Consider the following 14,408-nt stretch of genomic DNA (forward strand, 5'->3'; position numbering starts at 1 on the left):
CAGGAGGAAGCGAACGCTCTAGCTCTCCCTAACTCAGATCTGCCGGTCTCTGCAGTTTTGTCCCCTTCCCTACTCGTGCCTGCTTTCCTTCCCTTCCTGTAAGTCCATCCTGTAAGCTCTTTACAGTCACCCTTAAAATTTCAGATAACTTTTTTCTCTAGGAAGATTATTAAAATATTTTTTCTAGCTCCATTGAAATATAATCGACAAATAACACTGTCTAAGGTGCAAAATGTATTTGATGAATGTATATAGTTTGAAATGATTACCACAATAAGGTTAGGTAACACATCCAACACCTCACATAGTTACTTTTTTTTGGTGGTGAGAATGTTTCAAATCTACTTTCTCAGCAAAATTGAAGTATACAGTACAGTATTGTTAATATAGTCACAATGCTGGACATTAGGTCCCCTAATCTTATTCATGTTATAACTGATAGTTTGTATCCTTTGACCTTTTCCCCTTTCCCCCCAGCCTCTGGCAACCACCAACCTACTCTGTTTCTATGAGTTGGACATTTTTACATTCTACATATAAGTGAGGTCACATAGTATTTGTCTCTCTTTCTGTGTCTGACCTATTTCGTGTAGTTTAAGAACCTGAAAGATTCATCCATGTGTCACAAATGACATGATTTCTTTCAGAAGATATTTTAAACACCATCTGCTTTTCCTCATCCATGTCCATACAATTAACTACTCTTTTGTCATACTACTAAACTTTGTACTTACTTTCATTTTCACATTAAGTCATATTGTATTATAATTACTTTTTGTGGTAAAATTTACATAACATAACATTTATCATTTCAACTATTTTTAGGTGAGCAGTTCAGTGGCATTAAGTACTCAGATGTTCACACTGTTATGCAACCATCACCACCATTCATCTTCAAAACCTTTTTCATTTTCTCAAACTGAGACTCCATATTCATTAAATAAGAACTCTCCATTACAATTACTTTTTACCATGTCTGTCTCCCATATTAGACTTGAGAGACGTATTGCTTTATTAATATCTGAGTTTTATTATTATACGTTTATATCCAGTACTTAACGTAGTGCCTTGCAAACAAAAGATGCCCAATAAATGTTTGTTGAAGTGTCATGATGAAAATCACGTATCGGATTAATATGTCAGCCAGCCATATCAGATTATGCCAACTTTATAGTTCTACACCACTCTAGCCTAACACTTTACAAAAAGAAAAAAAAAAAAAACACAATAGGCTTTCAGTGGTATTCACTTCACCAAAAACCAATAACAAAGTAACTACACCTTCACTGCTTTCTCATTCTAAAAAGTATGAATTCCAAATTTTGAGCACGGCATTCAGGGCCCTCTGAAATCAACCTTTCCACCTTTCACTGCTACATATGTTTACACCCTGATTCCTACAAATGCAACATCATCCTGAAGCATTTCATTATTCCTGAAACAATTAATTTCAGGTTTTCTTAATCTTACTATCTGCTCAGCCTAAAATGCTTTCCCCCAGTTTTGAAGCCAAATCATAATCTTACTTCGAGGGTGAAGACTTCTCTAATCCTTTGTTTCAGAATGAATACATTTCTCCTTTCTGCTTTTGTGTATGTACTTTGTTTGGGCCTCTACTTTGCATTTATTTAGTTTTGCACTAAATTCCATCTTACTGTCTGGTTATATGTCTGTCTCGATCACTTGAAGGCAACTTACATGAAAATTTACATAATGTTTCATTTATAATTTTATTTTTTCCGATTCCTTTCTGTCAGAGACTCACAGAATTTTCTGCATATGGCAGTTGCTCAGTAATTGTATTTTGAAAAAACAAACACCGTATTCATTTGACACATATAATCAATGTATTCCTGATTACAGAACATGCCTAAGGTTCAAACTCTCTATGAAGGAGATAGCCAAGGAACAATGTGAAAACACTGGTCAGAAAAAAAGCTCTACACAATGAGATTTGACAAATATACATTGATCACAGGGGTTCATATCACTGTACTGAGCAAAATAAATACAAATGTGCCAGATGCAGTCCATTTTCTCAGGAAACTAACAACCAAGGCTTAGACAGGTATATAATTAACCCTAATAGTTGCTGAAGAGTCGTACTAAATGTTGAAGCAATAAGCTTTGGCAATATAAACTAAGGAGCAATGATTGTTGGCAAGAAATCATTAAATATTTCATGAAAATTACAGTGATGTCTGAACTTGAATTTGAATGGGGAGGTACGATTTCAATGGGTGAACAGGAGTTGTGGAGTTATTCCAAGACAGACATTAGCATAAGTAAGATTTAGAGGCAGAAAAATGTTGGCTGCTTTCAAAAACAATGAATACTATAATTTAACAAGATTTTACAAGGATTCAGTCAGGGGTAGTGGGAGTTAGAGCTGGATTTGTAGGTTAGGACCATTAAAGAGATTCTTAATGGTATATCACAGGTCCATGTAAAATATATCATTATACATAAATTAATACAGTATATTAATTCATTGTTATTAATATTTTAATATAGTACATATTAAATATAAGTATATATTACATGAGACTCCGTTATGAAAAATAATCAATATGATCAGAGCTTTGCTTAACAGGCTTAACCTTGAAGAATTATACAGCACAAAGGGATAGGAGACAAGAACAGATAAAAATCTATTGTAGTATCCCAGGTGAAAATTAATGAAAACCTGAATCATGGTGGTTTTAATGCATATGGAGAAAGATGAGAATAAATGCACGGGGCTTAGATTGTAGACATAGTTAAATATATGGATTGGAACTACCTGAATACAGAATCATGTCAAATTCAGACAAGTATATTTTCAAGTAGCAGAGAATAGTGTCGCAATAGGAGAAATAACATCTCTGGGCTCAGCTGCAGTACAGCAGTACTTAACTTCCAGTATTATTTTTGCTAATATATAATATAGAGAGGGTGTCAGAAAATAGCATACACATTTTAAGAAAGGAAAAAGCTGTATTAAACTTGTAATACTCAATATATACCAATAACAAAAGATGAATACAAGTCACGTTTGACTTCTGCAATTACAAGAGGTGCTCAGAGTGGTTACCATCAGCGTCCAGACACTTCTGATGATGACAAACTACTTCTTGAGCAACGCTGACCAAAGTGTCCACTTATATACATTTTGACACCCCCGTTACATGTGTATGTGTGTGTGTGTGTGTGTGTGTGTGTGTGTGTATTTAGCACAGTACCTAGAAATTTAAAGCACTCAGTAAATATTAGCTATTCTTATTAAGTGACCAATAAAATGATCAAGTATGGAAAATGGCATGCCTGTATAATACCCTTTTTATTTGTTTATAAGAAAAAGTTATTAAAAATTCAAATGCTACAGAAATACATAGTACATATATTAGCAAACACTACAGACAACTTATAACAACAGTTTGATATTTCTATCAATTTTTTTCTAGTTCCACAACAATGCGTTATTATTATTTGTATTTGTACACTATTAGGATTATTCTATGCAACTTCTTACCTTTTGTAAGAAAGTAAGTGGAATGTTTGGGAGCTTTTTCTAGGCCACAACATATAGTTGTCTCATATTCTTTTTAATACTACTACTTATTTCACTGCATTAATGTGCCATAGAAGATCTAAGGGGACACTCGGGAAACTAGGTGGAGATTCACACCCACCAATGCATATGGTGCCTTTGTGTAAATTAGAACAGTTGCACCCTATAGGTGGTTACAGCTCCACAGGTGTATATCTTGATTAGCAAACCATAAACTGGATTTTAAACTCCCCCCTTTGTTCCTTGCTGGACACCAATGGCAGAGAACAATCTATACAACCATTAGCAAAGCTGGGCGTAACTGCCAAACCAATGTTTAAAATCTTTTGTGCAGCTCAGAAAAGAGCATGAGTTTCAAGCTATAGATTTATTTAGTTTTCCACAGAAGTCATGGTTGAAGCCTTGAATGGATGAGAAATGGATGAGGCTTTCATGGGAGAGATTATATAAAGAAAAGATATTAAAGGGTGATAACTTCAAAACCATCCGTGAGAATGGAATAAGGGAGAGTAAACAAGAGACAGAGAGAGACAGAGGGAGACAGAATAATGATATATAGATGACCTAATAACCTCTAATAAAAATAACATATAATGATAGAATAAATAAATTCGATCATCTTTTAGACTCTACATATGCAGATATTCATATGTATATGTCATATATCTATATCAAGGTATCACTTGCAGTTTGAACCCCTGCTCTCTGATTTCTCCTTCTGAATTCAGAAACTGAAATAATTCAGAAAAATGTTTGGATAAATTCCTTCCTACCTGAACTGTTGTTATCACTACTAGAAACTCAGGAATCAAACAAATTCTGATAATGTGGTACACTCCCTCTCCAAGCTTGCTATATGAATTCAGAAAACAAATAGATTTGAATTATAAGGAACATTTGTATATAAATTGTAATTTTAACTTAAAACCTGAAGCAGCAAATGAAAATTTCCCCAACACCTGGCTCATTTAGCTGTGTAGGAATTTTGTTCTAATAACTGATTGTTTTTGTCTATGTTACATATTTTCATTTGGTTCTTAAGAATGTGCTCTTAAGTAAGTGCTCATTTTTTAAATAAAAATTTTCTCTTTATTTTCTAAAATGTCTTCTTCAATTACTTCCTCTAATATCCAAAATTTATCTAGTTTCCTTTTCTAAAGCGGTCAATAGTATGAATTTTTCTAAACTGATTTCGTCAGATTTCTAAATGTATCTTGTTATCATCAATCAATCATGCCTTACTTACAGAAATTTCTTTCACCAATTGCCGTTACTATAGAGAATCAAGAATTCAAACTTTAGTGTCTTTTGATTTTATTTTTAGTATTTCATTATGAAATATAAATTTCATTATGAAGTAAAAGCAAACCTTTCCTTGTACTTACTTTAAAAATCACTAATTATTCATGAATGATTTATTATTAGAAAACTAAGGTAACTTTATTACCATTATTATTATTATTTTAATTATTTATTTATTTATTTTGCTGGATCTGTGCCTTCCTAAGTAGAAATTCAGGTCAAGTCCCATGGAAATTAATTATCATCAACGACAATAAATATGTTGAAATTAATAATGACTACATATTTCCTTTCTTCTTATTTGTATAAATCACTTGAAACAAAATGAAAGCATTCAGAAAGGTGCAATATTTTGAGACTAATTTTAATGATTTAAAATGTATTTATTCTATGCACAATCAAATGAACCATACTTCATACAAGGTACTACAGTAATATTTGAGGGGTAAAACTGTCTTAAAAACAATGGTCAAAAATATGTTCTCCACTTTTGTTCTCAAGTGCTGTTTTCCCATGTTATGTGTAATTGAACTATTCAGTAGCCATTTCTGAAGCAAATCGTCAGAGCCTCACTTCTATGGAACATTTTAATTTCAGCATAAATACTTCAGCCAAGTGGTCTCACTACACCTTTTCTTTTGACAAACAGAAATTTTATCACTGTCATACTAAGCAAGACTTTCATATTAGTTGTCACCAAAACTTTTATTTATCCTTATCAATATACTATTTTGAGGGATTTACCCAAAATAAATGCAAACTTACATGATAATCAAAATTAAAAATGATAAGATACAAATAAACATTTAATATTTTCTTTTGAACACTCCAGGAATGAGCACTCTCACTTTATAAATAATTTACATATTCTCTCTCATAAAAGGACTGAGTTTTTTTTCTTGTCAATATCCACTATCTTAGAGTTTCTTTTCTTCTATGATGACTGGGAGGTATTGATCTGTTACTTTTTAGTTTTTATTAAACCATCCAGTTTGCTAAGCTGATCTGGTTATCAAAAAGCTCTACATCTTAAACTGTTGTGCCACCATTTATGCTTTTCACACTGCTAGCCATTAATTCACATGGAACTCATTCTTCCTGTAGTTAAAAGTCCATTATTTGTAAAGTTTAAATTGTTAAACCTGCAGAGGGTAAGTGGGGAGGGAGATAGTAGATGAGGGTAAAGGGGATCAAATATATGGTGATGGAAGGAGAACTGACTCTGGGTGGTGAACACACAATGGGATTTATAGATGATGTAATACAGAATTGTACACCTGAAATCTATGTAACTTTACTAACAATTGTCACCCCAATAAACTTTAAAAAAATAAAGCTAAACCTGGAACAAACAAAAGCATATATAAACTACTCAATTGCTCCAGGTTATTTTAAAGAACAGTGAGTTTGTACTGGATAAGATTTTTAGCCTGGTTTGAAAATGTGTGTATGGTTTGTGTGCGTAATGTAAATGTGATTATTATTTTGATAAGAATCCCTTGATAATACATAAGTAATTACATTAATTTTCACTTTTTATTTAAAAGTGGGAAGATTTTGATGAATTGTTTTAGTATGTCCACTATTAGTAATAACTATATTTACATAACTGGAATAAACGTCTTTAAAAAAAGTTGCCTTGAAACTAAAATGTGAGAAAGCGAGAGAGAGTGAGACACAAAGAGAGAAGAGCGAGCTATTTTAGTGGCCTACACAGATTAAATTTGATATATATATTTATAAATTTGTTATATATATTCTAATAACCCATGTTCATTTGTGTACTAATAGCCAAAAGAAGCAAAATCTTCTAAAGGAAAACAACTCTTTAAATCTCAGAGACAATTATGAAACACTTTCTTAGAGGCAGGAATAACAGCAAAATAAATGGATTCAATGATGCCACTAAACACGGGTACATGATTTTTAGAAGACAAGAATAATAAGGACCTGAGGGGAAATACATTTCTATCTCCACGGGATTAACTTCATTTGTAATATTTTCTAAATTTAACAGATATTTTACATGTTTTCCAATTTCGGAGCTATGTTTTACTTCTCCAAAGGACTGGCATTCTGACTGTAGTCTTTCTAAATCCCCATCTCAGTAGTTCACAGGTCACTGGCTCTTCATAATTTTTCTTTCATCAATTAGTGACAGATCTGAATCATCAGAAATGAGAAAACATGACTCTGGCAACTAGTTTCAACGGGCCTTGTTCGGTGGCATATACAGAAAGTAATTTATTTTTTGTGACAGTTTTAATAAAAGTGACATGAAACACAAGGAATATCATGTTAGCGATATTGCGCCTCAAAAGAGGAGAAAGGTTGGTATGTTACCTCCTGATTAGCAGCAGCTAGTTCTTCTTCCAGTGCAGAGACTCTTTCTAAAGAAACCCTCAGTCGCTCCCTTACCTGGAAGAAAAAACAAAACATGTGCTGTAATGTACATCCCATACATGTCAATCTGTGCTGAATCTATCATTAACATCATCAGAGATGGTCACATGTGGCTATTATTAAAGTAATATTTATAGCCCCAAGTGTTCAGGAATACTATGAACACATTTTCACCTCACTGTGTCAAGGGATTTCCTTGCAAGCATGTCCTTTAGTGTTTCAATGATAGATTTCCCAGTGGGGTTGGAGATCGACTGTTGTGTTCTCAATTCTAATGCATAGTTAAGTGGAGGCAAAGTTCAAAGGTATACTATGAATTCATCTGAAAAACAGTCACCGATTAAGTGTTAAGACATAGGCATAAAACTTTCTACTTCTTTAAATTAATAAATGAGTTTTCATTTGGCATTTACTACCTAACTTCAAAAATGATCTGTCTACATGAAAAGGATTCTTAGAATCTGAAAAATGTAGTCCATTGTGTAGTCCATATGTTTTGTATTAATTAGAGATCTACATTGTTATTGACAGATTGGAAAGTATTTAATTACTCTGGAATTCTTAACTAGCTTCCAGATACCAAAGGTTAAACCATTATATTTTATAGAACCAAAGACTCTACATATTTAGCTTGAAAAGAATTACGATTTACTTATTTTAGTCTATTTTATTTTCGCTGTCTAAAAAAGAAATTATGATTTATAAATGTTTCATATATTAATGAAACTCAGAGTTTCTTTTATTCTTCCTTTCTTAGAACTTCTAAAATTGTTATATTTATTACATTCATAGCTATAGATATGCTGCATATAACATTTATCCAAAAAGATAAATATTTTATCATGTAAAATATTACACCTATAAAAAAATTCAGAGAAATAAATTTGATTGAATTAAAATTAATAACTACAGCAGCTTCGTTTTCATTAGAAAAAATGTTCTAAAAAATTGTAGCTTCAGTGCAATTTATGGTGAGTTTCTGAGTACTTATGAATTAACACAGATTTTTCCATAGGAATATTTTCCCACAGTATTTGCATAGTGAACATATATTTTAATATATAATTATAATTTCCACTAAACTTAGTAAAAAAGAGGTAGGATCTAAAAGGGTAACTTTTCTAGGGTATAAAGAATCCTAACATTTTATCTTGTGTGCATAGCTGGAATTTTATTGATAGGAACAAAAAGTCTCTCTGACAAGGCTCTTAGCTTTTTGCTCTTCTTTGAGGATAGCATCAGAAGAATGCCATAATTACCTTTATTTTTCTTGTTGGATTTGTTGTTCTTTTGTTTCCTAAATGTAAGTATACAGTTGACAGCCTTGGCTCTATTTTTTTTTTTTTTTTTTTACTATTTAACCATGTTTAATTTATTTTTGCATAGTCTTTAAGATATATTGATTGCTTATTTATAGAGCTGTAGTGTAACCCCAGAATTATTTATGTATACCTAGACTATTTGCTTTCTGATTTCATCTGTTACATTTATTTTCTTCATAATGTAATAAAAATAAGAGAAACATTTTTTTTCTTTCTCAAAGGATGGTTCAAGACCATGCAAATTTTGTCCCTGGCAATTAAAATAAGTCGCTAAAAATGACAAATGTGTTTCAGGATGAAAAGGGACTAGTGGGAGAAGTATACATTTCAAAATGAAATTGAGTCATGGCAGGGTTTCATTTTAGAATTATCAGTCTTGTAACAGAAAACATTGTGAGGAAATTTCAGTAGACCAGAAGTTCAAATCCAGTTTTGGCACTGTGATATTAGATCATGGAAATAAATGTGGAATGCATATATATTTAATATTTTTGTTATATTTCCCATACATATCAAATATATATATATAGATATTTAAAAAGTCAATGATATCTGAGTGATTGCAAAGCATGTATTTCTCATTTCCTTCAGCCCATGGAATTGGTGAACACACTGGAGAGTGATTTTAAAATTACTGTTGGCCTTAGTTAATTGTGAAAAAAAAAATTCTACCCTGCAACTCAGTGGATGTATAAATAAGGACATTGATCATGAAAACTGACAGTCATTGTAATTTTCCATAGCTTTGACCAGTTTTTTATACTTTATTTAGCTCTTCATGTGTTCTAAAACCTGTACGATAAAGTTGGTAGTTTTTTGCCCTCAAGAAATAGTTGCATCTTCATTTGATATTCTATCTATATTTTAATGTAATATCCACAACACTTAAATTAGAATATTGTAATTGCTTGTCTATATGTCTGTCTCTCCATCCCTCCCTATCCCCATAAGAAGTTGTGAGCTATTCTTTGTTAGCAAAATTTTATAAAGGTGCTTAGACACATATTACTCCCTTAATAACTAAATGAAATACTATTTCAAGCAAGCATGAGGACCAACAGTGATAACCACATCATGGCAGATCACACCTAATCCCCACGGTAACTATGAGGTAGGTACTATTATTCTCTCCTCATTCATATAAGAGGAAACAGGTGCTTAGAGAAGCCACTTATACAGGTCTGTCCAACTCCAGAGCCCTAAGTCATACATTTTTTTCTTTAGACTGTTCAGCATTACTTAGTTGATAAGCAGTTCAGTTTTCCCTGAACTCACCAATGTCCAAGGCCCTTCTCGTGAGTTACTAAATAGTGTTATAGCTCGTGGGGCCACAGTATAAAATATGTCATTTAATTATGCTAAGTTTGCTGAACTGACTCAATTATTTCTAGATTCTAAGCTGTACAACAACCATTTTCTTCTTAAATGTACTAACACTCACTAGGTTATTTGTCTTAAATGCTGCTGATTGCTTTCTATTCATTCCTTTATAAAAGTAGCCATCTTTTAAATGGTGTGGAGTTCTTCTAGGCAGTATCCAAAACCACACATCCTCAACTACCTTCATTCAAGTCGTGTTACATTTTTTCTCAACAGGCTATGCTTTCCTTATAACTCTGAGTTATTTTACATATTGATCACACTATTTAGAGTATGTTTATTTCTCTTAAAACCCCCTGAGATTTTTTAATACCCACATCACTTGTCACCTATTCTGTGAAGACGTTCTCAACTTTCTTGTCACTTTCTCAAGCAGATTAAGTCACAACTCTTTCTGTGACTCCATTTCGCATTGTACACATCTCCTCTTAGCAAGGCCTGTTACTGACATGTGAATTTCCAGCACTAATTATAAACTCCTCAATTGTAAGACGAATGCATTATCTATCTTTGTGTGACAAACATCTGCCAAGGATTCTGACACATAATAGATATTCTATAAAGTCCTGCAAATTCTTAACAATGTACTTTTATAATAAGAAAAGGAATATAATTTGAATCTTGACATTAAATATATTAAATGATTTGATAAACAATATTAGTTGATATTATGTTTATCAGGGATCTTCAAATAATTTTAATTTCTGGCTTTTCAATTATTTATAAACTAGTCACCTCTCAGAGCTAAAATGAAAAATAAAATACAATTTCTTCTTAATAATCTAGAAGACATAATTATAGTTATCATTATGTACATATTCCACGTAATCCCCTGCTCAAAGAACATCTGAAAGACCAATGATAAAAATATACATGTATATAAATATTAAATAGAGCAAAAGGGTCTGCATGTCAAAACCTAAATATAACTGGGAAATAATCCCTAGTTTGGATTTTAATGCTCAGAAATTGTCAACTACTTTACAATAAAGTGCCCCAATTCCCACTCTACAAAATCTAATGCTTTATTCATTTTAAAAGCTTCATTCTTTGAAATTTCAACAAAATTGAAATCATGTCATAAGCCTTACTAATCTCCAAAGGATATTATCATCATTTTGGCTTATTTATGTCAGTGGAATTTATTTGAGTAACAGCTAAAAGATGCTTACAGCTACATTTAAAAAAACCTGAAGTGGGATTTACTAAAAATATATATTCAGAACTAAGATAGTAGAGACTTAAAAAAATGGTTTGCTTCTAATATAAACCTTTGAAGCTAAAGTCCATTCAATTTTCATCTCAAGATATGTTTAACTGCCAATTAGTAGTTTCCAATGTTGGTATGTATATAAATGCATTTCAGAGAGAAATGCAGTGAGACAAAATGAGAGAGTGAGAGAGTGAGAGACAGAGAGAGAGAGAGAGAGAGAGAGAGAGAGAGAGACGCTGAATGACAATAGTAAATTTCAAATGGCCATATGGACTAGGACCATAATGCACCATAATAGAAGTCTAAGTTGATAAGCCACAGTGTCAATGATATTAATAACAACATAGTTATGAATACTACCTATATACACACAATAATCCAGTTGCCTTTTTTAAACAAATGATTTGCTATAGCTCAAGTGCTCTCCTTGGAGCTGACTTCAGGAGTCAGGTGCATCAAGGATGGAGACAGGAGCACATGGCTGAGGACAAAACTAATTAAGCTGAACTCTTGTCAATGCTATAACTTTTCAGTAAGGTTTTTCTTTCATTTCAGCTTTCTGAGGTATAACTGACATGTAAAATTGTAGGAATCCTTTTATCATACGGTACCTTTTCATCCAAGGCTTTGTGGTGCTCAAACAAAGATTTCAGCGCCTTGAGAACTTCAACTTCGCTGGAAACTCCTGAGGGGGACTGGGCTTGCCGTTTCACGACCGTCATTCTCAGTGACCGTTCATGTCGTGACACAAGGCACTCCAAATGCTCCAGTAACAGCTATCAGGTTTAACAGAAACATAATTATCTTACAGATACAGCTCACTAATAGTATCTCATGATAATCCCAGATTATATAGTATAGGTAGCAGCAAAAAAGTTCAAACCTAAGTGGAAACCAGGTTCATAAAATACATTCAAAGTAAATTGTATTTCTATCAAATAACAAGTGACTGAATTTGAAAATATAATGTAAATTTTATGCATTCTTTTTAGAAAACTGAATAATTTCAAAACTGAATAATTTCAGTGTGGATTCAATAGAAGTGTAACACAACATAATTGTGTGTGATCCAATATGATAATTATTAAAGAACATTGCACAATGCATGATGAACTTGTTAAGAGAATTAGTGTTGAAAGTTAAAGTGAAATTCATTTACATCTGTGCATTTAAAATTTTTGAATGGAAGGAAATGAATATAATCGTCATGTTGCTTGAAATGTGATTATAGTGATGATCACGTTACTATAGTAATTATAATGATAATCACTAATGATTTTACGCACTATTATTTCTTAGATTATATAATAGAAAAATACACAGAACCAACTGGAATATAGTAACAGATTTGTAATAGTCATTTTGGGAAAAGATGTGAAAAAGACATTATTTTTACACTAAATACTCTCGAGCCTTGATAGAGGTCAAGGGTAGATAGAAGGACTTCCAGTGGACTGTGTTTCAGTCTGTTCCAGACTCTGTGCTCTGACTTTTCCCAGAGAAATCTGCTTTTAAATGTTTTATAAGTTGGGGTTTCACTTTTGTTTTATTTAATAATGGAGTTGTGGCACTAAAAACAAAAATACATGAAAATAAAATAAAATAAAACAGCTGAGTTATCAGTTATTAAAATTTTTCTAGTGAAGAGCAACACATGGCCAGAAAGTTTTGTAGAAGAGATTTTCAGAAGATGATGAAAGCATAGGCTAACAAATGGTGTCTAAGCAAAATGAAGCATAAGTTACTCAAACAAAAGAGGAAAAAGCAGATAGATACTGGGGTTGAAAGAAGTACAGAAAACAATTTTCTTTGTTTCAGGATTTTTTCCTAAAGCTTACAATGTAATGAACATTTTTGGTTTTCATGATGCCCCTATTAGATTCAGTGTTGTGTATTAGTATCACATTTCTTAGTGCTTAATAAGTTACTGTTCCTAATTACAGTTCAAAGTGTCAGAAAACTTCGCCATGCCATTGGTACAAAAGAGCACAAATATCTGAGATTGTAAATGCATATAGATGAGTAGGTAAGACTCCTATTTAAGGATCAAAATAATAGTAATAGAAATTCAATGTGAAGATGACACAATTATTAATACTTCAAGGAATTTTCCTTTTATTTATCAACCTCTGATTATATTCACGGTATTGTACTCTTGAATTCTCTAGATACATGCATGTATTGGTTAAACGCATACTGTTTCACATAGGTTATGTGACAGTGTATGAACTTAAGCCTGTCTATTTCTCGGGCATCATCTAGAGTTAGTCTTTTTCTGGCAAAGTATGCTCTAACCACACCAGTCTACTTTCGGTTTCTCAACATGCCAAGCCTTTGCATATGCTGTACCCTCTGACTGTAGTACTCTTTGGCACCTCATTTGGACAGCTCTTTCTCATTCTTTAATCTCAGTTTAAGTATCACCCGCTTAATGAAACATTTGCTCTCTACTCTATGTAAAGTAGGTCTTTTCTGTTTCCAGCCTCCGTAATTCTCTATTGAAATCTCTTGCTTCATTTCTCATAACATCTCACGATGTGTAATTTCTTAAGGAATAGTTTCACTAAATTTTATTGTTTCTTCTTTGAAATATAAACTCCATGAGGGTGGGAACCATGTCTGTCTTGATATTCTTGATCTCTGTATTCGGGTATTGGCTTTGTTTCTGACATATTTATATTCTGATAAATACTTGTTGAATGGAATAGAAACAATGATAAATGGGATAAATTTTCCAGTGTACATACTGGTCTATATCAAAGCTAAATCTGCAGCTATGGCTAATTGGTATCATTTCCTAAAAGCTTAAGCTATTCAAAATTGTATACACATGCATGTGTTAGATAGATGATACACTAATATAGAAATAAGTATATATAAATGAAAACTGGTTTCTCTAACTGTGAATTAAAGATGTGTTAATTTATACAGTAATTTAATAACTATTTGAACATTAGTATCACATGACACTGTGTAGGATACAGAAATGTATAAGATATATCCTCATTCTCTAGGAAAGAAACACAATATGAGTATTATACTGAAGTTATAAAAGAAATCTGTTAGAGACTTCCTAAATCTTTTGATCTCACTGTTTACGTCTGGCAAGTTCTTCATATCGCTAATCCCACCTTCCCAACATAGAACACAAAAAACTTCAAGTCTCAGTGTTCAGTGCCACAAAGTTTCTACTAATTATACACCCGTGCAAGAAACAAGCTGTCTGAGTAAGTTATAA

At 32.3% G+C, this 14,408-nt stretch overlaps 1 protein-coding gene across 29 annotated transcripts in view; it reads right to left on the bottom strand.

Annotated features, from left to right (window-relative positions):
• Window positions 1-14,408, bottom strand: part of PPFIA2 (PTPRF interacting protein alpha 2) — a 458,316-nt gene that overhangs the window by 179,958 nt on the left and 263,950 nt on the right. For 27 of the 29 annotated variants that reach the window (XM_033117052.1, XM_033117051.1, XM_033117061.1 and 24 more), the window contains 2 exons: window positions 11,782-11,946; window positions 7,196-7,270 (listed from right to left, as the gene is read on the bottom strand). In XM_033117052.1, the coding sequence (XP_032972943.1) occupies window positions 7,196-7,270; window positions 11,782-11,946 (240 nt within the window). The remainder of the gene's footprint in view (window positions 1-7,195; window positions 7,271-11,781; window positions 11,947-14,408) is intronic. The other 2 variants (XM_033117060.1, XM_033117073.1) reach the window with 1 other exon arrangement.

The sequence above is a fragment of the Rhinolophus ferrumequinum genome, chromosome 10, assembly GCF_004115265.2.
Source record: "Rhinolophus ferrumequinum isolate MPI-CBG mRhiFer1 chromosome 10, mRhiFer1_v1.p, whole genome shotgun sequence".
Classification (NCBI taxonomy): Eukaryota; Metazoa; Chordata; class Mammalia; order Chiroptera; family Rhinolophidae; genus Rhinolophus; species Rhinolophus ferrumequinum.